Here is a 27157-nt window from a genome sequence, read left to right as displayed (position 1 = left end):
TTCACTCATCAACCCACAGCTCTTTTTTCTTGGGAATGCAGTGAGTAAAACTGTTGTTATTAAAAGGATAATCTCTATCTACATAATTATTTCTGAATCATTTGAAAATTTAGGAACTGAATTATAAGGAAAAAATTACTTACAGTAGGCCTCAGTTGCTAAACTGCTGCAGCAGTATACAGAAAGAAGGCCTAAGGGTAAAGATGGCATCCTCATAATGTTATTTCTGCTCTGGGAAAATTTATCTTCTTATTATTTTATCTATTACTATTTTGATTGTACAAATTTACCAGACACAGAATGATAATTTGACGCATATACATTACCAGAAAAACTATCCATAAATTCAATTATAGTTGTCATTTCCAGGTGGTAGAATTATGGTTGCATTTTGGATTTCAGATATTTTTTGGATTTTGGAATATTTGCATATACAAATTGTCTCAGACAATTTAGTCCATCTTCAATGAAGTCTTGGGAAGGTGAAGAGCACCGAGGCTAAGAAATGTTATTTATTTTTTTTTTCCAGTAGAGTTATTAACCTGTTCTTCACATGCCTATTTTCCTTTACTGTTCTCTTCAGTCTTCAGTGTCATAAGCTTTACCCAAAAGAGCTGAGCATTAGCATTTCAGAAGGAATAGTGAATAAGGCTTATCATATTTCACTGAATTTAAGCTTCACATGTATATCTGGGTGAGAAAAAAAAAATTGTGACTTTTAGCACTTAAAGCTTAACTTTTGGGCTGGGGATATGGCTCAAGCGGTAGCGCACTCACCTGGCATGCATGCGGCCCAGGTTCTATCCTCAGCACCACATACAAACAAAGGTGTTGTGTCCGCCGAAAACTAAAAAATAAGTATTAAAATTCTCTCTCTCTCTTTAAAAAAAAAAAAAAAAAACTTAACTTTACCTTTCTCAACTTTCTATTGAAGTCATCTCTGGTGTTACCTGTAGGCCATTCATTTTGATCAATAAGTGGGAAATACAACCAGGTATAAACATCCTCATTAGCCTTAATACCTAAGTAATTTTATGTAGTACATTTTAATCCTGTATAATTAGCCAGATGCAGTGGTGCACGCCTGAAATCCCAGCAGCTCGGGAGGCTGAGGCAAGAGGATCACAAGTTCAAAATCAGCTTCAGCAGCTTAGTGAGGCCCTAAGCAACTTAGTGAGGCCCTAAGCAACTTGGTGAGACCCTGTCTCAAAACAAAAATATAAGGAAAGGCAGGGGATGTGGCTCAGTGGTTAAGAACCACTGCATTCAATCCTTGGAACCAAAAAATAAATTAATTCTGCATAATTAATATAATGAAAACAAAGGGTTCTAATCTAATAAGATTAATATTAGCATTTACTATCATTTTTCAGTGTGACTGGATGTTGATTCTGTTTATATATTAGATCGTTGATTTAAAAGGCTTCTATCTTGTTTTTTAAATTTCTCTGAGTTAAAATACCAAGTGATCTTCTTAACCAAAAATAATGTCTTAAGCTCTTTTATTTTTATTTATCTTCCATAAAGCATTTGCCTTGATTGGAATGCTAAGATACTTGAAATTAATCCTTCCAAATTACTGCTAGTAATTCAGTCACAAAGATGTATAGGAGATACTCTTGTGGGAATGCTATAGGACCAGGGTTGGCAAACTCCATGAAGGCCAGACACAGATTATTTCTTATCTGAAATGCTTGGGATCAGAGTGAGTATTTTGGATTTTGAATATTTTTTGGATTTTGGAATATTTGCATATACAAAATGAGATATCCTAAGGATGAGACCCAAGTCTAAGCACAAAATTCATTTATGTTTCAATGCATCTTATAGCCTGAAGATAATTTTAAACAATATTTTTATTGCACCTACCTTTTGATAATCTGTCATGTGAAGTCATGACCTGTAGGCCATACTTTGCTGACCCTTGTGGTAAAAGATATTAGGATGGTAGTATGGCTGGGAAAGGTAGGAAATTGGACAAAATTGGAAAACAATTGAGAAAGTTAGTTTTTCAATGCTATTTCAAATAACATAATGAGACAAATTATTTCAGATTGCTTCCAAATAACGTAAGAAAAGAACATTTGTAATTAGGGAGCAAAGAGAGACACTCTACTTGCCAGATACAAAATATATACCCCAAATAAATGTTCCTGATGACCCACCTCCTCCAGCCACACCCTCCCTTCCTTCAACCACCAGTTAATCCTATCAGGGGATTAATTCACTGATTGGGTTAAGGGTCTCATAACCCAATCATTTCTCCTCTGAACCTTCTTGCATTGTCTCACAATGAGTATTTGGGGGATACCTCATATCCAAACCATAACAGTCTGAACCAACCCTGTAGGGTAGAGCTTGGGTCAGCCATCTATAAACTTTGAGTCAAATCTGGCCAACCACCTGCTTTTGTTCTATTGGTCAAACCTATGTCCTTTAGTTTATGTACTATTTGATACTGCTTTGCACTGCAATAATAAATATTTCTCAAAACTTATTGATATACCTCTTCTAAGTTTAAAAAAACAATCAGTCCACCAGTGTTGAAATTGTTTTAATATGTAAGTTAAAAAAAAACTATATAAACTCCTTAAGCTTAGACCTTTTCATAACTTAAAAACAAAAAGCACGGTTTTTTTCATTAGATTAGATCTGAACTACAAAAAGCACACCTTACTAAACATAGCTGATGGCTACTAATTTGTTGTTCCAAAGTGAACATGGACCTATCTGTTACCATTCATGTTTGTGGGCATTCAACCTGCTTCTTCTACACCTAACTTGCTGGGCACTCTTTTTTGTCTACTTTAACTATTCTGAAACCTTCATTTATATCCTATGAGCTACTAGTATATGATTTGGGCTTCATTAAATGAATTTCTATCTCTATTCTTTTCTCATTACCTCTGTACTTTTAATTAATTCATAAGATTCAAAATACTACTACTTGGAGCCAATAAAAATGTAAGTATAAATACAAAAGCCCTAAATTCTAGGTTATACATTTATCTTTCAAATGATCTAATTTGTGAATTTTCTTTTAGAGTTCATAGAAATTAAAACTCAAAATTTCCTCTCAAATTCTTGGGCCCTGAAAGCATGTCTATAAATCCTGGTTGAAAAAAACATTGATCTAAAACTGTTTCATTGAACATAGTTGAAACTGAATACATTGAGTTCTTTGGTGGGAGAATTTAACCATGAACTGATTGAGATCAGCACTTGCACTAAGTGCACTTAGATTTTCTAGTACTCAAGGTTCAGGTTCACTTCCTATGTCTTTGACACTTTGAGAGGCTTTAAGCCTCTGTCATGGACCCCTTTTTAGAATCACATCTACAAATGAAGGCAGCAAAACTGCTTTTTAAAAAACTTTCATGCAAATTTTTTAAGGGCGACTAATTATATACAGTTTTCAAAATACCTCTTAAAATCAAACATTTTGTAGCAGTATTGCTGCTTTATTTATTAAATGTCAAGATGGGGACGTCTAGTAACATAAGTAAAATATAAAAATGTCTGTGATTTTTATTGATGACAAATTTATATATCCTGTTTAATATTGTTGTGTTTTGAGGCTTGTGTTCATATTTGAAGGAAATTTTGGATTTTAGAGTTAAAGGTTAATATATATATATATGTAATTTTTTCCTTATCTTTATATTCACAAACCCCTGGGGTTAAGAACCTTTGCTCTAACGTTTATATAGTTGGTTTGTATGTGTGTGTATATAAAATATGAGCCCACTATGAGGTTGGAGTTGTGGCTCAGTGGTAGAGCTCTCGCCTGGCATACATTTAAATTTATATGAATATACATTTAAATTTATGTGAAGACTATTTGGGACTTTCTTTTGCTAAATAATACTTGAATACTTGTACGCCATCTTTCATATAATAACTCAAACAATAAATATGTCCTAGGATTTATTATAAGAAAAAATATTCCTTTCCTTAATGGTATATTTCTTGGATTTAACTACCACAACACTTAGAGACAAATTCATTGTTTTATTGCAGAAATGAATTCAAAATTACCTATACATTTTACAAATTGTAATGTAATATTGTCCTCTTTGCTAGGATCTGTTGATGATGGAACAAGTGAAAGACTTTGCTGCTAATGTGTACGAAGCTTTTAGTACCCCTCAGCAATTGGAGAAATGACTTTTCCTTCAAGAAAAACTACAGTGGGATTCAGTTACTTTTAAAAATACATGAATAAATCAACTATACATAAAGTGACAATTTGTTACAAAAATGCCTAATAAAAATATATTCTTAATCAAAGTCTTCATTTCATAATGAAACAGATTTATTTGGCATCTTAATATATATTTTTAAATTCATCAACAGGCCAATTTTTGCAGGTATATCTAAATGTACACACAATGCAGATATAAGAATTGTTCATAGTTTATTACATCAGGGATATTTGATCCAAACTGACTACAACTAAGGTAATTACTTTTATATAAACTATGAAGTGCTGTGTATTTTGGCATTAATACTGAGGAAAAATCTGTTCAGGAAATAAGCCTAAAATGTATGAAGTTTGGAAAATGTGCTGTTTAACTAATCATAAAATTCCTTGGACTCTGCAGTAACCAGGAGTAAATATTGGACTTTTCTCCAGTTACCTTTCAAAGGAATAAATTATTTGTTTCATATATTCTGGAGGGGTTTTTTTTCTTAAGGAAATCAGTGAATTTTAACAATTATGATGAGCTTTTTTTTTTCTTTGCTATTTCTTTGCAATAGTTTCTAACTTTCTTAGAAAGTTACATATTGATTTATAGGCTCAAATTGTGTTAATACTGTTTTACTCACAGCTATTATTAACTGCATAATTTTATTAATTTGTATGTAAATAATTTTAATAACTTACTTTGTAATGATTTTGAGTACAATGAATCTTATTGCAATAAACTATTTTAATACAACAGATTTGTTGAGTTAATATTTTACTGCCATTATTTGTCCCATAGTGCTTTTACTGTTATTTTGGAAGAACAAGTTTTAGGTTTCATTTTAACTGCTAATATAGTTTCTTTAACTTGTTTAGAAAAAAAATAAATAGCATTACTTTCTGAAAAATAAATGAATGCATTGTCTCTAGTAACTTTATAGTTCTGAATATAAAAGGGGAATTATGGCAGAAATAAATGAATCATTATCATTAGTTTTTTAGATATATTTTCAGTAATAGATAATTTTCAAACATCATTTATGTCTCTCTAACATAACATAGCTAAATAGTAAAAGGCAGAAAATGAATTGTGAAGTCTTTTCTGAGCTAGGCCCAGAGCCTACTGCTAAAGTGTGTATGTCTAGAATGCTTTAAAAAATGAAAACAGGTATAATCGAGAAGAGGGAATGCTTTCAAAGTTTGACAGAATATATTGTTATCATTCCTAATTGGGTGAAGGAAAAATTGCATTTTGGAAGGTTAGGGAACATATATAATGGGCATGCATGTCTTCCAGCAATATTTACCCAGGATTTCATCAGAGAAAATTTGAGAATAAACAGGGGCGGTTTTATAAGAACACATTTGATCAACTGAAAATTATTACTTGGAATCATCTGCATCTGTACAGTTGTGGCTGTTGGAAAGATAGCAAGGTAAAACCACATATATTTAAAATTATTTGTGTTAGGCATTACTAGTTTACTTTCTAGTAATACTAGAGTTGCTTTGTCAGACACTTAGTATGCTTAATCTAAAAAGTTATTTGAAACAGATTATTATATACACATATTTTAGACATTTTAACTTATAAGTATTCTTTATTTGTCAGTGATTTTTCATAGGACCCGGGTCTTTTTCTAACTTCAGTATGCGCTGCTGAGCTGGAACACTGGTGGTGGGGTGATTAGCAGAACTGCCTTCCAGTGGAGGTCCACTGTAAGTGTTCTATAATTGTCTTTCCTACACAAATCACATGGATTTCATTGCATGGCTGTGAACCAGAGGAGCAGAATTTTTGTACATTTTTATTGTAGTTCTCTCCAGTTTGTTAGTACTGTTTTGCCTACACTTAACCAATAGCATTTTTAACATTTGGGCAATATTTTATCTGTTCTTTCTGAAGTATTAAACTTGGCTTTCACAGCAACTATAACTCTTCAACATTCATCAACTAATATAATCATAAAAATAAAATGTCAACTTGCATAATCAATTTAGCAACCATATTAGTTTCTCAGGGCTGCTGTAAAAAATTACTATTAACTGGGAAGCTCAAGACAACAGATATGGTTAGAAATTCAAAATCAAGGTATCAGCAAGGCCGCACTTCCACTGCAGGCTCTAGGGAAGATCCTTCTGGTCTTTCCTTGCCTCGTCCAATCTCTGGTGGCACCAAGCATTCCTTCATTTATGTAATTGCATAACCCTAAATCTCTGCTTTATCTTCACAAGGCTTTATGTATCTCTGTGTCCTTTTCTAAAGTCTCTTTTAAGGATACTGGCATTGTATTTAGGACCTACCCACATCCACTATGTGCTTGTCTCAATCCTTAATTACATCTGTAAAAACACCATTTCCAAGTGAGATCATGTTCATAATTGTTGAGAACACTATTCAACTTATGATAGTCACATACTCAACTAACTTTTGGTTTATACATATTTTAGCAACTGGAAATGGATGAGCTTACCAAATAAAAGCCTAAAGCTTGTCCTGGGCATCAATCTGTCTGTTTTTTACAAGGAAATGAACAGTATCAGTTAATCTGATGATTAAATGGAGATGACTTTAAACTGTCTCTACTTTTATACTTTCAAACTTGCATAAATATGCTTGTTATTATATATGTATAAAAGTTTTATATGGACATTTATTTTATCTGGAAATTAAGAAGATTCTTATCTAACCAAGTTTTTCACTTAGCCAAAATGAAATGAAGGTTTGTTATAATTCATATTTATTTGTAGTCTGACCTCTAAGAGCAATTATTACATTCTTCAATATGGCACTCAGAAGAAAATGAGATAAATCTTATTAAATTGATATTCATTTTTAAAATGGCAAAACAAACATCAATGTCTATATTATTCAATCTAAAACTTTGCCTTTAATATATACTTTGGTTTACTCTGCCTTTAATATAAAGTCATTAAAAGTAAATCAGAAATTACCGAAATTCAAGTAAGGCAAATTTGTGCCTATGAGCAACTCTAGGAAAAGGATTAATTAGTGAGAGGATAAAAAACTATTGGGTTAGATAGGTAGTGAAAGGTCTGATTTCTAACCATCCTCAATCCTTGCCTTCCATGCCTTAGATCATTTTAAGAATTTGGAGTGTTTCAAATCCTTGTTATAATAGTATAATAGTGTTCCCTCCAAATTATTCACCTGGAACCTCTGAGTATTAGCTCACTTGGAAATGTTGTCTTTACAGTTGTAATTTACCCAGTGGTAGTACATTTCACATATAAACAAGATATACTTTAAATAAATCTAAATTTAGATCTATACTTTTTTTTATATAGTCTGGTTATTGGCAAAACATCAGCACTTCTGAATACTGAATTTTTTTCATATAGCTCCCTCATAGCTACTCATTTACTAAACCCTGTCTCTAACTATGATTTCCTGAAGTATTTCCATTTTTAGCATAACTTCATTCTTAATTTTAAGAGGTCAAGATGGGCAGGTGTTTTAGTCAACGTTTTCACTGTTGTGACTAAAAGGCTCAACCAGCACAATTGTAGAGGGAGAAAAGTTTATTTGGGGGCTCACAGTTTCAGAGGTCTCAGTCATAGAAGGCCGATTCCATTCTGTGGGGCTCCAGGTGAGGCTGAACATCATGGTGGAGGAGTATGGCACAGGGAAGCAGTTCACATGGTGATCAGAAAGCAGTCTTCACTTGCCAGATACAAAAACACACCCCCAATTCCCACCTCTAGTCACACCCCACCTGCTTCTAGTTACCAGTAATCCCATCATGGATTAATTTGCTGATTAGGTTGAGGATATGACCCAATCATTTCTCCTCCAGTCCTTCTTGTATTGTCTCTCTCTCGAGTTAGGTTTTGGGAGACACCACATTTAAACCATAAAAGCAAGGTAGGAATTTAAGCAATTCAGAAATTTTGGGCTCAAGAATAATTTCTTCAAACAGCTAACCGTACTTTTGCCTTTAGATTACTGTTAGTACCATTTGGTTGGATTTTGTTTTGTCATTTTCCTTTATGTATTATTTTATTTGTTGGTTTCTTTTTCTTTTTTTGTATTGTTTTTCTTCATATAATGTTTGGAATCATGAAAATCTACATAGAGTGGATCTCTAATAAAAGGTTAATTGGGATTTAGGAACTACTAAAATATTTATCCACATAAATTCTTCGGCATAGCTTCAAATATTTAATAATTGCAGCTGAATCCCAGCTACTTGAGAGGTAGAGGCAAGAATGTCACTTGAGCCCTGAAGTTTGAGGTCAGCCTGGGCAATATAGTGAGACCCTGTCTCAATAAGAAAAAATAATGGTTAGTTTCAAGAACCTCAACAATGAGTAATTTTAAAAATAAAGTTTTCAACCTTGGCATGATTTTAGGAAATAAAAATAATGTTTAATCTCACTATTTGAAGGACTTTTTTGAAACACATTTCTACATTTGATTGTAGCAAAGTGGAATCTATAGCATTTCAAATAAAGATAGGGCCATATAAAACATCTTTTGTTGAGGGGAATGAGCTCCTTAATCAATTTTCATTAAACTTACATTTGAAAAATCATAATTATTTTTGTCTCCTTCTAAGAGAAGATCTGAATAGATTTCCTAATTTTCAAATGGGTTTTCAACTTCAATTTGCTTGAAGGTAAATACAGTAAACAAATTTATGAATTTAAGTTGGCCTTCAGATTAACCCATCTTCAAAAATAGGCCCATACCTCAAATCTCATACCTCTTTCTAACCTCTCTTTCTGCAGGGGAAAAAATTGGAAGACTATGTTCTAAAATATTAGTAGTGCCAATCTGAGTAGCAATTTCATCTTGGAGAATTTGTTTTAAAATATCTATAATAAACATGTATCAGTTTTATAACTAAGAGGGAAAAGATTATTACTGGATATATTGGAAATACACATTGGGCCAAATTTATTAAATACCTGTATTATTGTATGCTAGGGTTGCCATAACAAAACAAGACACACACACACACACACACACACACACACACACACACACACTTGCCTAGATGGCTCAAACAACAGAAATTTATTTTCTCAGTTCTGGTGGCTGGAAGTTCAACATCAAGATATTGGCAGATTTGGTTGGTTTGATGCTTCTGTCTGGCCTTGCAGATGGTGACCTTCTTGCTATGTTTTTACATAGCTTTCTTCTGTGCTCTTGCATCTCTGGTACCTCTTTCCCTTATAAGACACCAGTCCTATTGAATTAGGGCCCTGCCCTTATGACCTCATTTAATCTTAATTATCTCTTTATAAATCTCTATTTCCAAATATAGTCACATCGGGGGTTAGAACCTTCAACATAAGAATGATGGGGTGGGGGGGACACACACAATTTAATCCATAGCACCACTAGTTCCCAAGCAAAACTAAAAACAAAAAATAATTCTACCTCTGACACACATGGAAATGAATTCAATGTGAAGAGGAAAAACTTAAATGGTAAAGTGCAGTGAAAGTTAAAATGATACCATGTGTAATTTAGGCAACAGGGAGAAAAGGGAACAGAGAGCTGTGTTTTCTAATTACTTGATTTTTTGATTTGTTTTAATTAGTTACACATGACAGTACCATGACCTTGACATATCATACATTTGAGTCAGATGGGATAAAATTTTATATTTGCTTTCTCCACATAGTATAATCACAGACACCTATCATTTCCTAGTGTTAGAGCTAACTGCAGCATGGGTCTCTCTGCTGCACGTTAGGTCACGTTAGTTAGAGCAAGAGCCCAGCCCCAATTGCAGGGCATCTGAGGAAAGCTTAGCTGTGGCAGTTCTACCATGATACCATCTGGCTTTGAAGAAATCCAGTTAAGCTGCTTTCCGTGTCCCAGTAGTTTTACCTGAAATTAGAAATATTAGACATACAATGTCTCCAGATGCATCTCTCAGATCCACCCACTTTTTGGGGAGAAGAAGTGATTGATATTTCTAAAAAAGCACCACTGACAGAAGATTCTTTTGTTTGGGGTTTTTTTTTTTTTTTTTTTTGGTCCCAGGGATTGAACTCCAGGGGCACATGACCACTAAGCCACATCCCCAGCCCTATTTTGTATTTTATTTAGAGACAGGGTCTCACTGAGTTGCTTAGCACCTCGCTTTTGCTTTTGAGGCTGGCTTTGAACTCTTGATCTTCCTGCCTCAGCCTCCTGAGCCACTGGAATTACAGGCATGTGCCACCGGGCTCAGCAGAAGATACATTTTTACCTTTCGAGAGTTACAAGTTTTAAGTCAATTCAGTGAATACATCTTTTTCCTTTATTACTCTCAAGAAGGAAATAAAATTGTACAAAGATTGGGGGAATCAAAATTGTGAAGCTTGAATGAAGTGTCCAAGGAGGGGAAATGCCAAAGAGAGAATCAGATAGAAAAAGACTGGAACCATTTTGCCCAACCAAGGCCTGCCCAGTGCTTACACTGAATGTTTGGAGAAACAACTCTCTTCTTTAGCCACTGTTTCCTCCCAGGTTTTCTAATAGCCTCCACTAATCAATAATATATAAATTTAATCAGTTACTGCTATAATTGTTTCACAGCCTTAATTTTCATTATGCTAAGAGGATTAAAATAAGTTATTCCCTACATATGCTAAGAGTATTTTGAACCATAACTTTCTCAGATGGATCAACATAAGAACAAAATCCTTCTACTTTTATTTTTTGCTGTCAAAAAGTCTTCCACATGCTAGATAAGCAGTCTACAAGAAAATATTCATCAATAACTTCATATTAATTGACTCATAGGCCACAACCCTTTTTAGTTTTATTTTGAATCAGGATCTCATTAAGTTGGCCAAACTGGCATTGAATTTGTGATCCTCTTACTTTAGCCTCCCAAATAGCTGAGATTACAGGCATGCACCACCACACCCAGTATCCCATGTACTTTTAAATAATAATACTAACTGATGCCAAAGAAAACATAGATAAACTTAAATAATGTCATATCCAGACTTTAACGGTGTCCTTAAACTTTAGATTTGAATGCATCTTATTTCTGCCTGATAACCATAAGTGTCACAAATGTGGAAAGTGACACAAAAAGGCTTATTTGGGCAACTCAGCTCCAAAGGAATCAACATCTTAAAGAACAAGCCATAAAATATGTCAAAATGGACTGACTACCAGACCTGGTGGTTACAACAGTTAGTTTAAAATAATAGGGTAATAACCAGGCCACAGTGCATGCTTGTAATTCCAGAGGCTTGGGAGGCTGAGGCAGAAGGGTTAAGAGTTCAAAGCCAGCCTCAATAACTTAGCAAGACCCTAAGCAACTTAGCAAAACCTTGCCTCTAAATAAAAAATATTTTTCAAAAAGGGCTGGGGCTGCAGTTATGACTCAGTTGTATAGCGCTTGCCTAGCATGCATGAGGCACTGAGTTTGAGTCTCAGCACCACATATAAATAAATAAATGAATAAATAAAGGTTCATCAACATCTAAAAAAAATACCCAAAGGGATGTAAGCTGGGGATGCCGCTTAGTGGTTAATTGCCCATGGATTCAATCCTGGATATCAAAAAGAAAAAAGTAGGGCCATGACATCTTAAATCATAAATCAGATGTGTTCTGGGCTGGGATGTCAGAGGAAGCACTTGAATATCAATTTTATGGAAAAAAATTAGTAAACTTGAACAATGTAAAATGAAGAACAATATCTATTTTATGTTGATATGCATGGAGATGATATATCTGTTGTAAGTTTAATTTTCTTAGGAAGAATTTGAAAAAATTTTGTCCAAACATTTGCAATTGATGAAGCTCATTTAAAAATTACTCTTATTAGATATAAGAGGAACATATATAAGGCTCCCCTTCAAATTAAAACAAGTTATGTTCTCATCAGGATATTTTAGTCAGCAACTTAAAGGAACACTTCCTCTTACCTCTGTTTCCCCCAGAATACCTCTGGGTTGGCCAAGAAACAGGTGTCCTGAGGCAGGCCACTTAAGGAAGATGGCATAGACTAATTTTTCCTTAGGTTTAGATGTATACCTGGTTAAAAGAAAAAGTAGAAAGCATAGTAACAAGTTACATCCTATGTTACTCCTTCTTTATAGGTCAGGTCTAGAATTATTTTAGAAATAATTCTATGTGCATTTACCAAGGTCTCTGCTAAAAAAGAAGAAATGAAAATAGCCCCCTGGTTGTATAAAAAGCACTCTATCCACTCCTCTAGTACTAAAAGGAAGTGCTTGGAAGAAAATAATTTTCTTTGGCTAGTATTCTTTTCAGACTGCTCTCATGGAACTGGAAAAGGGATGAGAATGGACTAAGTGTAGGACACAAGAACTAGATAGCTTTCCACCTGTTAATTCAAATCTTCCCAGGTATGCATGTGTCATCTGTGTATTGTGCTCAGTTAGGGATCCAACAAGAACAGCACTCAGCTAGTTTACAGTAAATTTTTTAAATTAAGACTTCTGTTTTAGACATACAGCTTTACTATGCTCTACATCCAAATGGAAACAGACATGGAAAGGTCATCCATATGGCATTAAAGCCAAGAAAATGGATGAGATCAACTTTGGAATTAAGAACTAGAGAGAAAATAAAAGCCCAAAGAGTAAGTCACAGGACCTTCAAGATTCAGAGGTTGAGAAAATCAGGTGGGATCAACAAAGAGGAACAGCCAAGAGGTGCAATGAAAACCAAGAGAAATGGCAGTCAGCTGAGGCAAATACTACCAATATGTTCAGAAAATGAGAAACTGGGCGTTAACCACCAGAGGTTACAATGGGACTTGGCAACAGCAACTGTGAGGAATGTTAGGAGTGGAAGTCTGACCAGAGAGAGTTCAAGAGAAAAATTGGAGCAAAAGGTTGGAGATTCTTTCAAGATATTTTACTAGAAAGGAAAGGAAAGAATGGGCAGGTAGCTGGAAACATAAGCAGAGTCAAAGCACTTTATTAAAATGAAAGAAATAACATGTTCATATGATGATGAGAGCAGATTTAGAAAAGGGGGTAAACTGAAGTTGCAATCAGAAACTAGTTTTAAAATCTACTCCAGTAAAATAGAAAATCGTGAAGACATTGACAAATTTCTAGAGACATATGGCCTACACAAATGGAATCAGGAGGACATAAATTTTAAACAGATCAATTTCAGACAATGAAATTGAAGACACTATCAAAAGCCTACCAACAAAGAAAAGCCCAGGACCAGATGGATTCTTAGCTAAGTTCTATAAGACCAAAACTAGACAAAGTCACATCAAGTAAAGAAAGCTTCAGATCAATATCCCTGATGAACATAGATGCAAAAATTCTTAATAAAATCCTGGCAAATCACATACAAAAACATATTAAAATGACAGTGCACCATGATCAAGTGGGTTTCATTCCAGGGATAAAAGGCTGGTTCAACATACAAAAATTAATAAATGTAATTTATTATATGAACAGACTTGAGGACAAAAATCATATGATTATTCAATAGATGCAGAAAAAGTATTTGATCACATTCAGCATCCATTCATGTCCAAAACAGTAAAAAACTAGGGATAATATGAACATACCTCAACATTGTAAAAGCTAAATATGCTAAACCTAAGGCCAACATCATTCTAAATGGAGAAAAATTGAAAGTATTCCCTCTAAAAACTGAACAAGACAGGATGCCCTCTTTCACCCCTCCTATTCAACATCTTCCTTGAAACTCTAACCAGAGCAATTAGACAAAAGAAAGAAATTAAAGAGATATGAATATGAAAAGAAGAGCTCAACTATCCCCATTTCTATATTTATATTTAGAATAAATAATATTTATTTATTTATAAATAAATAAATATATATATTTAGAATAAATATATATTCTATATTTAGAAGACCCAAAAAAGCTAGAAGTCATAAATGAATTCAGCAAAGTAGGAGGTTATAAAACTAACATCCAAATAAGTTGCATTCCTACACACCAATGACGAATCAGCTGAAAGAGAAATCAGGAAAACTATCCCATTCACAATAGCCTCAAAAACAAACAAACAACAACAACAACAAAGTGAATTAATTTAACAAAAGAGGTGAAAGACCTCTACAACAAAAACTATAGAACACTAAAGAAAGTAATTTTAGAAGACCTTAGAAGAAGAAAATTTTTCTCCATTTAGAATGGTGTTGGCCTTAGTTTTAGCACATATAGCTTTTACAATGTTGAGGTATGTTCATACTATCCCTAGTTTTTCTAGTGTTTTGAACATAAATGGATGCTGAATTTTATCAAATGTTTTTTCTGCATCTATTGAGATAATCATGTGATTATCCCATGTTCTTCCACAGGCAGATTAGGTAGTATAGCAGATTAATATTGTCAAAATGGCCATACTGCCAAAAATGATATACAGATTTAATGCAATTCCAATGTCATTCTTCATAGAAATATAAAAAGCATTCATGAAATTCATTTGGAAAAATTAAAGGCCCTTGCCAGGTGCAGTGGTGCATGCCTATAATCCCAACAGTTCCAGAGGCTAAGGCAGGAGGATCTTGAGTTCAAAGCCAGCCTCAGCAAAAATGAGGCACTAAGCAACTCAGTGAGACCCTTTCATAGGGCTGGGGATGTGGCTCAGTGGCCAAATGCTCCTGAGTTCAATGACCAGTACCCACCCAAAAAAATGAGGCCCAGAATAGCCAAAGAATCCTTAGAAAGAAAAGTGATGCAGGAGGCATCACAATAGTAGACCTTAAATTATACTACAGACTTATATAACAAAAAGGGCATGGTATTGGCACACAGTAAAAATGGAGAATTGCTACAATATCCTTGAGTATAGGATTTAGGATGGGATCCTTAAAACAAGGATTAAGAGTGAGAGTGTAGCTCAGTGATATAGTCCTGGCTTAGCATGTGCAAGGTCCTGAGTTAGATCTCTAGCACCACAAAAAAAACAAAAAGCCCCCAATAAATGACCTTAAATCAAAAGTGATATAAATTGACACTGTACATGTGTACACGTGTTTCTAGTGACAATTATCTTTCTAGGGGCAGCCAAGATGAGAGCTAAACTTAGAGCTTAACTTAACCAAAGCTGATTTTACATTAAGTGAATACAACAGAGAGAGGGCAAAGGAGCTGAGGGCATGTGCAGTGGATTTATTGCAGTGATGGGCCAGAGATCTGACTCTGATAAGGAAGAAAAGAAAACTTGAGAGGGCTGAGGGACAGGGAAAATGTGATAGGATTAAAGACATTTGATCATTGGATTATAAATCCCTTTGTAGTCTGACAGGCTTTGTGGAGTGAGCTGAGATATAAGAATGTTTCAAATTAAAACCATGGAAAATGTGTGGCAAAATCTAAGTTGTAACCAAAGGAAGGGGTAGCAAAGGTAGAATAGACAAAATCCCTAGGAGAGCGGTCACACAGCAAGTTAGAACTGTGAATAGATAAAGTAAAACCATTAAGAAGTATTTTAAAAATTGTTCTGGGAACAGGGATAGTGAGCTAAGGCTAAACTCTCAAAGGATTTCAAGGTTTGACCTGGAAATATGTAGATGACTATAGCAGAAGGAGAGGCAAAGCTCTTGGGAGCTCTTCTGAGAATAAGAAGAGCTCCCAAGAATGAGGAAGAAGGAGGGAGACACTCAGCTTCAGAGGTCACATCAAATATTTTGTATTTTACTTTTAGTTATTGCAACACCACTCCATAGATAATACTAATGATTGTGAAATTAAAAACATAGAAGCAAATTCCAAAATTAGATTTAAACTATCTGTAATATGAAGAATTGGCACTGAGTTCTCATTAGGGTTTCTCCAAGATCCAACGTGATAAAAAAAAAAAAACCTTTTTTTTTTCAATTATTTGTCTCTGAATAGATTGCCTTTCTTTATTTTCTTCAGAGAGTTGACTATAGGTTTTAAGTTATAAGTTAAGTACGATTGAGCAAGAACATTTAGTTTAACCTTCTGATTCATATTTGATCAGGAAGCACTCACTTAGGTGGCATTGGGGTGCAATTTTAGAACTTCACTGACTGCACTTTTGTATGCATATGAAGGCCCCGCATCAAACACCATTAGGTTTGCAGTGTAATTTGGGTACTCATTGGCACACAGAAACTTCCCAAGATCAGGTAGAAACTTGAGGAAAAACTTTTATGGAAGATATTAGTTAAAGAAAATTAAGCAAGTTAATTTTAAAGAAACATCAGGTTTAGATTTATTAGCATAGTATAAACAAGTAACACATTTTTTAATCAATAAGAATAATGCTGTTGTTTGAGACTGATTTTTTCCAATTTTTTAATTGTGGTAAGATATAACAAAATTTATCATCTTAAATTTGTTTAAGTGTACAGCTCAGTGTTATTAGATGCATCCATAATGTTATGCAACTAACACCACCATTCATCTCTAAAACTCTCTTCATCTTATAGAACTCAGCTCTGTACCCATTAATCACTTCCCACCTCCTCTGCCCCACCTCCCACCAACTACCATTCTAATTTCGGTCTCTGAGTTTAACTACTGCAGATATCTCGCAAAATGGAATCATTTAGTATTTGTCTTTTGGCTTATTTCACTTTACATAACAACATGAATGTTCATCTATGTGTAACATATGTTGGAATTTCCTTCCTTTTCAAGGCTGAATAATATGTGCATACCACAGTATATGTACATGACACCTTTTGCCTATCCATTCATCAGTCAATGGACTCTTGGATATCTATTGTGAATATAATTCTGCTATGAACATGGATGTGCAATAAGTCAGTGAGTGGTAAAGCACTTACCTGGCACATATGAGTCCCAGAAATAAAACTCAAGGGTCATAGGTTAATTCTATGATTTATTTTTTGAGGAATTGCCATACTGTTTTCTACAGTATCTGTAACATTTTACATTCCCTCTAACAGTACTCAGGGGTTCTAGTCTCTCCACATCCTCATCAACACTTACTTGCTTCCCCTTTTTTGATAGTAGCCATCTTAGTGGACGTGAGGTAGTACCTCATTATGGATTTTACTTGCATTTCCCTAATTATTATGATATTAAGTATCTCATTTTGTGCTTGTTGGCCATGAGACAAATTACACCATTACAACTGTTATCTCAGTAGGGAGACAAGATACCTGGTGCTTCCTACTTGTATTGGACATCTTCCCCAAAACCTCTGTAATTTGGATTTTTTTCTCCTCCCTTGGATATCTCTTGCTTGCTAATATGATAGGATATAACATCTGCAAAAATTAGAATTTACTGATGATTCAACAGTAGTCTGCTTTAGATTAACCACTCAGCATTTTCAACTTATTTAAATGGCTTACAACTTATTTAAATGGCTCTTATAAGAGCTGACAACTTTGGGCTAAAATTTGTCCATTCCTAGGATATATCTAGAATTTGAGAAACATTAAGTATTCAAAAATATGCTAATTCTTCTTCTCTTTGTATTTGAGTAAAGTTGGAAAGTGCTTTGGGTGGGTAATATCATCCGATTTCCCTTATTATTCTGCTCTTATTTTTATCTTTGAGAAATTTAAATGCCTTCCTCTATCAAATGGAACTTGGTACCCAGAAAAACTTACCACACATCTGGGGTGACACTGTCATTCTGTGATCGCCACGGGTGGGTTTCATAAATGGCTTCCCCATTGACTTTTAGCCAGGTCCCCATTTGCCTTAATCGCTCCTCAAAAATTGCAGAAATGGTGCCATCTAGTGTGGGTCCAATATTCATCAAAAGATTTCCTCCACATGCAACTGTTTGCACAAGTTGCTAGAGAATTAAGAATAAATACAGTTCTTAGGTTTACAAAAATTCATCTTTCATGTGTTAATACATCATAATTTTCTGTGTACATACAGTCACTATCCAGAAGAACAAACCTAGACATAGAGTAATGCCCTGTGTTTGCAGGTCATCAAGCTACCCCACTAAGAAATTGTTCCCACACAACCTCACTATTAAGAACATGGGCTAATGCTGTAGCTCAATGGTGGAGTGCTTGCCTAGCATACTTGAGGCACTGGGTTTGATCCTCAGCACCACATAAATATAAAATAAAGATATTGTGATTGTGTCTGCCTAAAACTAAAAAAAAAAAAAATTAAAAAAAAGAACATGACAATAATGGCCATCATACATTTTACCGTACCTTTACCAACTCTTCAATTGTAAAATAGTCACCAATGTCAGCATTCCTCCTATAGCCCCAGGAAAACTTGTCTATTGTCATACAGTTTTCCCACTTATGCGGCAAAAGGTGTCCTGGGTTATATCGATCACTGCAGGTATAGTAGCCACCGTGCTTACAGATGCAACCAGCTCCCCAGCGATCATTGGTGACTACTGTGTCCCGAACTGGGCTGAAATGAGAAGTATAATTTTTTTCAAAGACAATAAGTCATATGCAAAAGGAAATGTCACTGAAAAGAGGTCTAGCCAAAATCCATTCCTGAAAGATGACCACAGAATGACAGAGTGGGACCCCAAAGTGCTGAAGTCAAATAGACCCAGGTTGATTGGAATTCTGGCTCTGTTAACCTTCTAGCTCCAAGACCTAGAGCAGGTTTTCTAACTCCTCTGAATAACCAATTGCCTCATTATCATTAGAACAAAAATAATTGATGTAAATAGCCCAGTGCCCAGCACACACAGCACTTACAAGAGCATTGTACTATTATTTGAAGCTCTGCCTCCCATACTGTGAATGGCACCCCAAACTAGATTTATACTCAAGATATTTTTCTCCAATAATCTCAAATGTATATTCTAACCTTTCTCCTCTAATTGTGTTTAGTATTTTAGAATCTCAGAAAAATAAACTGTTTAAATCATGTGAAATAACTTCACAACATTTCTTATCATGACTGGTAGTTCACACAGAAGGAACTCATTGCACTTAAAGGAGGCAAATTTTTTTCCTTTTGTCACAAGGAATACATTTAATCATTAATAACCTCTTTACTTTCTACTGTTTAATTTAAATGCATTTTAATACAGCTCATAACAGGGCTTTGTGTCAATTCTTTTCAGATCAAGTCAGATACAACTTCTTGAGGATAAATTAAGGTCATTGCCCCCTCTCCCAAGCTAATGTAAAAAGCTTGTGCTGTATCAAAAACAAATGTTCCAATCTTCAACATATCGCAGACATGACAAGTTGGGTGTGTCCTAGGAGTTGATCCATTTTGCTCTGAGAACATAATCCTGATGTGAATGTAACTGAGACATGAATTTATTCAGAAAAATGTTTTTCCATTGTTTTCAAAATATTTGTTTTAAATGACAGAAATTCCTTTGCTAAAGATGAAAAACTTCCTCCTCTACAAGATATTTAGCACCTCTAAAGAGGCAGTTTTGATTCACAAACCAAAGGAGATGGTTTCCAGTCCTTTTCCTTGGAAGGAGCACCTGGAAGCACTACCACTTTTGGTATCAAGAGTTTTCCAGAACATGTACTTATGTGCTTTGTAGACCCAGGAAGCAAAAGCAGAAGGCTTCCTGACTTTACTGCACAGTATCAAGTGCTTACAAATGTAAATGTGGTTCCCATGGTTCTAGCCTAATGGAGGAATTCAGTAAGTGCTCCCAATTCACACAGGACAGTCTTGAATGCTCAAGAAAGTAACAGGAAAGAAGGGGAAGAGGTGAGAATACTGAGGATGAGTGGAAAGAGAAGACAGACAAGGTTGATTCTGACAGACCGGCAAAGATTATCAGAAGGTAGGATGATAAAAAGAAGCAATTAGAGGAAGTGAAAATGTAATCAAAATGTAGTACAAGGTCCTTAACAGATCAAAAGAATTGATTAAAAGAGGGACCCACAAAAATAATACTTCTAAAGTTTTTGATTCTTTGATTTTTAGTCTGACTTCAAAATCAGAAAACAAAGTTGTATTTAATTCCTGATTTGTTTACTTCTGATAATTTCAAGTGAATATGGATACAGCTAATAAGTGTTATTTATAATGATTTCCTTCCCTGATAAGGGACAGACAGACTTGAGCAGTGAAAACATGAGGTTAAGGGAATAATTCTATAAATGGGTCCTTCTTGCCAACCCCCAAATGCTTTCCCTTTAAAACAAAAAACAAAAAAACAATTTACCTGCAGCCCTGTCTGGCTTAAGTAGACAGGATGTCTCAGCAAATTACCTATTATCTGAAGGAGAAATGCAGGCACAAAATGTCATAAGAAGAATACAAGTTCCTGTGAAGTGGAGGCACTTTTGTGACCCTAACACAGTCCTAACCCCAGAACTCAAGGAGGTAAGGATCATTCCTTCTAAGCATAAAATCTTCAAGAACAGGTTCCAAATAAAATTAGTCAGCATTGTCCAAAGTGACCTAGAGTTGTCATGACAGTGGGGACTTGAAAGTCTAATATCATCCTGCTATCAGTCAAAAGTCAAGAAGGTGGTTCTGGGGGGCACTCTGGAAACTTCCCTTGGAACCCCCAATAGAACTAGATAGCAGGAGAGGCACACTGTCACTCTATTCTCTGAAAGGACCCATTTTTCTCCCTTAAGAGTGTCCCCCTTTCCTATTCTTTCTAAAAAAAACTTGTGCCTGTAACTCTGAGTGACATGTCTGAAATCTTTCTTTCTGACTTGATCACAAGAATGGGGATTTGGAGGAGGGGTCTCTGTGCGGCCTCAGTTTCTTGGCAGACCCCAACCCTGTAACACTTTCCATACCACAAGTGAGCCTAAAAGGAAATATTTCAAGAAGTATGTAAATTTAAATGCTATATGCAAATTAGGAGCTCTTGGGAAATTACAGGCACCTAGTAGCACACATACCTTTCATTGTACAGCCAGGCTAAGAAGTTTGTGCTGTTCCAGTAGTTATCTGGTGCCCCTCCATCTCCATCTGACCACAGAACCTCAGGCTGGTACTTTTTCACCAACTCATAGAGCTCAGGCAACATCTTAGAAATTGGAAATTTTTGCTTACGGAAGGAACTGGATTCATCTTCAAGGAAGAGTGGATGAAACCATTCAAAAAGGGAATAGTACAGTCCAAAATGCAAGTCAGTTTTGTTCCTGATGGCCACTTCCAGTTCCTTGACAATGTCTCTCTTCGGTCCCTCATCCATGGCATTCCAGTTCCAGGAATACTCTGAACCCCACAAAGTAAAGCCTGAAAGGTGACATTAAAACCCTTTGTAAGCATTGTCAATTTCACTTCAGTAAATTTCCACTCATAAAAATGCCAAAACAACTCAGATGCAATATATAAAAACTACTTAAACAAGTGACAATTGTTTAGCATTTTTTTTCATAGTTTAGCATTTCTTTTTCATATTCTGTTCTTATAAGAGAAACAAATGAGAATTTAAACAAAGTGGAACCTCAATCTTTTAAAACATCACACGGGGTATACTGTAAGGTCTGTATAGTGTGATCTCTTTTTTTCTCCTTAGGATTTTGAGATCCTTGAGGGGCAGCATCATGTCTGCAGTGCTCCCCACTATGCTCAGCCAACTGTCAGCTCAAGATCAAAGCAAAATAAACCAACAACAGCAGGTCACTTCTAAGATGGGGACATCTTCCACACCCACGAGCTACAACAATGACCACCACTGTTTACAATGGAGTTTCTGAGATGATGCATTCCTACAATTTTCTTATGTGACTTCTTATCCAAACGTGAAGGTATATTGCTTGGTTGTAGGATTGTCTGTTTTATCATAGTGTGATTCTAGAACACTAGGGATCCATATGTAAACAATCTCCTTGATCTTCACAATTCATTTAACCAAGAAGCAGAAAAGACACCACTTCCCAGTAGTTTCATGCTACCCACCATTTGGAACCTCACCCTACTCTAAACACAAAAGTAAATAATGTTTTTAGTTGTAAGTTGGACACAGTATGTTTATTTATTTTTATGTGGTGCTGAGGATCAAACTCAGCACCTCGCACATGGTAGGCAAGCAGAATACCACTGACCACAACCCCAGTCCTAAAAGTGAATAATTTGCCAATTAAATAGTTGAGAAAATAGTAGTATACCATTACCCAAGTATTTTGAAATAATAAATATTTTAATGGGAATGTGCATTTTGATTGCTAGTTGTTCTATATAAACATGTTCAAAGAGAGATATAAACTGAAATGCTTAAGAAACAACATGAAAGACTCATAGAATCATGGGTATCATGTTATTGTTCCAGTCAAGTCTAAGATTGAGTCTCTCTGCAGATTTATTTCAAGAAGTTTTTAAAATAGTTTGCACTTATTCCAAAGACATTTGGGGTAAGCTTCAAAGCAGTGTTAACATTTGAGGTCTTAACTCAAATATTTTCAACTTGACATATCCTAACGTCAGGCAGTGCAGTGACCACTTGGATCTTTGACTCAGTATCTCCACCATATGCTCACACAGTGTTGGTCCCTCCTAATGGGAACCAGTAGCACATTGTCCATGAGCAATAAAAATTGAGAATGTATAAATGTGGTCTGTGTCGTCTCTCCTCACAGCTTGACTAAGATCATTGTGTTGTTGGTGGTGGTGGTGTTTTAATACACTCACTAAGTAATACTTTATGCCATATAGGTTGGGGAAGTTCCTAGATATCAGGAAATCAACATGATCTCAAGAAAACACACTTAATAAAAATCCGTCTCAGCAGAAATATCTTAAGGAAGAATCATGAAGCTTCAGACTGTGGCCAAAGGGGAAAATACTCTAAGATAATTCCAAATTTTTGTTCCTCCCTTCCTATTTCCTTTGTACTCCTGGAAAAAAACAATTTCTTATATCAAGGCAAAGATGGTCATAGAAATGAAACTACCTAATGAATTATGAGGTTGGGACAATAAACTTATTGATGTGTCCTTGGTCTTATGATACTAAGTGGTAATGGGTGGAGTGCAGTCTTAGTGTAGGACCACTGTGTTCTCTTTTAGATATTCCTCGACCAACTATGATATTTCTAGGCACCATAGCAGTTCCATAATCCTTTTCCCTCCAGGTAATCTGTGTTGATCACTAGTAGCTCATCCACCATTTGTACCATGTGGCCACCTAAGAGTTAGTCAAAATTGCAGTCAAGTTTATCAGTAATGTTGCAAGACTGCAGCATAGACTTCATGGTGTCTTCACAGAAAGTATTCAGAGGGAAGAAAGGTAAGTATGCAATTCCTATGGGAAACTCTAACTCTCATCCCACTTCAGTCGGCTTTAAGTAATGTTTGGAAACAACTGTGCATAGAATAAATTGTGGCCATCTTGTTCTGTGAAATATATGATCTGTCTGTATCCCTACTGTCTCTCAATTTAGGTAAAACATGGTCTTAAATGTCAGTCTGGAGAACTGATCTCATAGGGACGACCTTGCTTTAGCAAAGGAATAACTTGTCAATTCCCGAGCATTGTCAGCATCTATGTGCACATTACCTTCATGATGTTTGGAAGTCAAGACAACGTATTTGGCACCAGAGGCCTGAAGAATATCTGCCCACTGATTTGCATTAAAGAATTTTGCTGTAAATAGTGGTGCAAAATCTTCATATTTAAAATCAGGAGGGTAATTATCTTTCATAAATTTCACAAACTTTGGTCTCTTTTCCTTTTGCCAATACCACCTATGGGAAGAAGAGCAGTAGCACATAGACAACACAAACATAACCATTTGAAATAATTGCCCTGGCTCCCTCTAGTATCTCCCAGATCCTCAAAAATTATCCAGATCCTCTTGGCTTCCCCATCAATTTCCCCATTGACTTTGTATTAAGAAAAGCTGATGTAAACCAAACTCCCCTCTCATTTTCCCTCTATTCCCACTGTGAAATCCTCTCAGCTCTGAAATTAAAGCATTCTGGACAACCTGGCTAGATATTTTCTTAGTTCTTCACTTTTAAATCACAATACCTAGAATGACCTTTAAGTGCTTTGTAACACAAGAAACTAGGGCTTCAAAAGAGACAACCCCTACTATATTCAATAGCAGAAAACACGTTTTGGGTGTAAGATGAAAAAGAAGCAACAGTAAATAAGAAGATGCTGTTTTTAACAAGTTAACTCAGCCTTCAAGAATGACTTGTCACATGTATTCATTCTGACCAAGAGTGAACTGAGCCTAAACTGCTTCCACAAGGCTGCATAAGGAAACGTACATCTAAAACACATGAAATCAACCTGACAGTAACTTTCCTTACAAAACAGATGCAAGCTATATCTCGGACCCATCTTCTGCCTGTCCGTCACCTCTCCTTTTATAAGAATACTTCCACTGGATAAACAAATCCACAGTCAGCACTGCATCCCCACAGATGACTAGGAGGCTCTTCTGGCTGTGAAGACTTCGCTGGTGAGCATAATACATACTGAGTACTGCCCTGTGCCTGGTCCAAAGTCACATACATATTTTCCCAGCTTCCACGGTAGCTAGGACACAGAAGTGAGAACTATGCTGGCCAGTGGACCTTGTGGGAAAGGTGGCTTGGGGGTTTCTGGGAATGGTTTCTTTCCGAGCAAAAAAGACAAACAAGGCCTTCCTTCCTGCCTTTGGGCAAGATTGCAGGCTATGTGAGGTCTGGGATGCCTGGACACTATCATAAGACTATGAAGGACCAAGCCCTCAAACAGAGGCTGCATCTTTGATTCATCTGTGAGCCAACTACTTCTAAACTTCTTGTTCTGTGAGACAATAAAGTCCTATTATTACAACTTTAACCTGGGTTTTTGATGCCTTGAAATGAAAAGACCACAAGTGATCTATGGTGCATTTTTACTATTTATTTATTTATTTATGCTGCTGGGGATTGAGCTCAGGGTCTCCAACATGCTGCTAATGCTCTGCCTCTGAGCTATCCCCTCAGCCAACATTCGTATCTTTTAAATTGAACTACAAGTTTGGCACAGTAGTGTAAACCTGTAATAACAGCAACTGGGGATCCTCCTAACTCAACAGGAGGATCAAAAGTTCAAGACCAGTCTAAGCAAAAGGAGACCCTGTCTCAAATTTAAAAATAAAAAGGGCCATGGATGTAGCTGGGAGGTAAGAGTATCAATAGGAAAAAAAAAAAAAGTGAACTACAAAAGAAATTGTGACAATCAGAAAGCTGAACACAAATATAAACATGTACACACTCATTTGAAGAGCTGAATATTAGAAGCACTTAATCAAAAAAGGTGTGTGTAACCATTTATAAAATCACATGCACATTTCATATAAATCTCAAGATAAATCTAACAAACGTTTTTGTGCAGCACCTTTCATATGGCAGTCTATTAATGATTTAAATGTTTTTGTTTTTTGAGACAGGGTCTCACTAAGTTGCCAGGCTAGCCTGCAATTCCCATCCTCCTGCCTCAGCATCTCTGGTGGATACACACCATCCATCACACATTGGTGTGCTATGTTAAAATGCTATCATGTGTCACTCCAGAAACTTTTAAAGAAGGTTCTAGCTAGGCAGGGTGGCACACGCCTGAAATCCCACACTGGAAGCTAAGGCAGGAGTCCCCCGGAGTTCCAGGCCAGCAAGGGCAACTCAGTGACACCCGGTTTCAAAACAAAAACAAATGAAAGCCGTTCCACATACACTTGGACCATACTTCAAGGCAAAACGACTGAAAGTGGGCAGATAGCCGCCTAACAACAGTGGGACGTGAGCCCGAGGCACTGGTCTACCCGACACAAACTGGTTTTTCGGGTCGCTCCCCGGCATACATAGTGTCGTAACTCCAGCTCGACCAGCGCAAGGCTCCAGGAGGTGAGGAGGTCGATCCAGGGTCGGAGTCTGGAAACTTGCAGTCACGAGGAAGGACTGTCCAGTGCTCTTCTACCCCCAGGCGCTGTCAGGAAGTCATCAACCCCGGAACCGAACTCTGGAACCGGCCAAGCGAAACTGACAAGCCGGCAGCCATAGGCCCCGGCGTGCTGGGGCGCGTCCGGGGTCCTGGGTGGAGGGACAAAAAGCAGCGTGCCAGGAGACTGGGGTTGGGGGAGCGCACTCACCAGAACCATTCGCTACCGAAGCTGGGCACGGAAAACACGCCCCAGTGGATGAAGATGCCGAACTTGGCCTGGTCGAACCAGGCGGGCAGTGGGCGGGCGTCCAGCGACTCCCAGGTGGGGTCGTAGGGTGCCGCGCAGCTGGCCGGGCCCGGTGGGGGTGGCAGAAGCAGCAGCAGCAATAGCGGGAGCGCGAGGCGCGTGCGCGCCAGCTCCCAGGACAACATGTCCCGTCTGCACGCTCCCGCGGCCGCTGGAGCTTTGTACTTCCGCGTCTCCTGCCAAGTATGCTCTGCTACTGTCACCTGACCAAACCCGCCTCGGTCAGATGACGACCATCCTCTCTGCCTGTGAGTTGGGTGTGCCCGCTTTGGGGCCCTTAAACTGAACCCAAGAGGGTTACTTGGTTCACTTGCAAAACTAAGAAGGCCAATTATTATCCCACAGCCAGCCTAGCTAAGACTCCCAGTCCATCTGCTTTGAGGAGAGAAAAGTTAAGTGTGGATGAGGGACCTGTGACCAGAGCTCTGCCCTCCATCTGATACTGATAGGGACAGACATGAGTGGTGAGAACATGAGGTTAAGGGAATAAATGTATAAACTGGGCCCTCTGTGCTGATCCAAATGCTTTCCTTTCTACCTCTAGCCCTAACTGGCTTACATCAATGGGATATGTTACATTCCTCAGCAAACTGCCTATTATCTGAAGGAGAAATGCAGGTGTAAAAAGTCATAAGAAGAGGACAAGTTAATCGGAAGGGGGACACTTTTGTGACCCTTACACAGACCTGACCCCAGAACTCAGGGAGATAAGGCCTAAGCATAAAATCTGTGAGAATAGATTCCAAATAGAAACAGTCAGCATTAGTCAGAGTGAGCTGGAGTTGCCACAGCAGTGGGGACTTGAAAGTCTGACATCATCCTGCTGTCAGTCAAAAGCCAAGATGAGGACCTGAGCAGAACTCTCTGGAAACTTCCCTGGGATATCCAATGAAACTGGAGGGGAGCAGGGGCACACTCTCTCCTCTCCA

General features: G+C 36.7%; 2 protein-coding genes across 3 annotated transcripts in view; one reads left to right on the top strand and one right to left on the bottom strand.

The window, feature by feature from the left end:
• Positions 1-7509, top strand: part of Pex3 (peroxisomal biogenesis factor 3) — a 39666-nt gene extending 32157 nt beyond the window's left edge. Inside the window, exon 12 of the mRNA XM_026397598.2 lies at positions 4084-7509. Within this exon, the coding sequence (XP_026253383.1) occupies positions 4084-4167 (84 nt within the window). The 3' untranslated portion in view covers positions 4168-7509. The remainder of the gene's footprint in view (positions 1-4083) is intronic.
• Positions 7510-9705: 2196 nt separating this feature from the next.
• Fuca2 (alpha-L-fucosidase 2) lies at positions 9706-26404 on the bottom strand. 2 transcript variants are annotated; one of them, XM_026397597.2, is made up of 7 exons: positions 25842-26093; positions 23564-23751; positions 20962-21301; positions 18313-18523; positions 17743-17933; positions 12094-12202; positions 9706-10052 (listed from the first exon to the last, which is right to left on the bottom strand). In XM_026397597.2, coding segments are annotated over exons 1-7 (1182 nt in total). In that variant the 5' UTR covers positions 25844-26093; the 3' UTR covers positions 9706-9911. The 2 variants fall into 2 exon arrangements, with proteins under 2 accessions (XP_026253382.1, XP_026253381.2); XM_026397596.2 differs by lacking the exon at positions 25842-26093 and adding an exon at positions 26130-26404 and having other exon boundaries at positions 9709-10052.
• Between the last annotated feature and the right edge of the window lie 753 nt (positions 26405-27157).

Source organism: Urocitellus parryii, chromosome 8 (genome assembly GCF_045843805.1).
Source record: "Urocitellus parryii isolate mUroPar1 chromosome 8, mUroPar1.hap1, whole genome shotgun sequence".
Lineage (NCBI taxonomy): Eukaryota > Metazoa > Chordata > Mammalia > Rodentia > Sciuridae > Urocitellus > Urocitellus parryii.
This window is presented reverse-complemented; position numbering and strand designations above follow the sequence as displayed.

What these genes read in the sequence shown, in the direction of transcription:
- Fuca2 (XM_026397596.2), bottom strand. Translation starts at nt 26,353, where the DNA reads ATGTTGTCCTGGGAGCTGGCGCGCACGCGCCTCGCGCTCCCGCTATTG. An exon ending in CAATTGAAGAGTTGGTAAAG is followed by an intron (nt 17,934 to 18,312) that starts GTACGGTAAAAT and finishes TTAATTCTCTAG; the next exon opens with CAACTTGTGCAAACAGTTGC. An exon ending in GTATTCTGGGGGAAACAGAG is followed by an intron (nt 10,053 to 12,093) that starts GTAAGAGGAAGT and finishes TTCTAATTTCAG; the next exon opens with GTAAAACTACTGGGACACGG.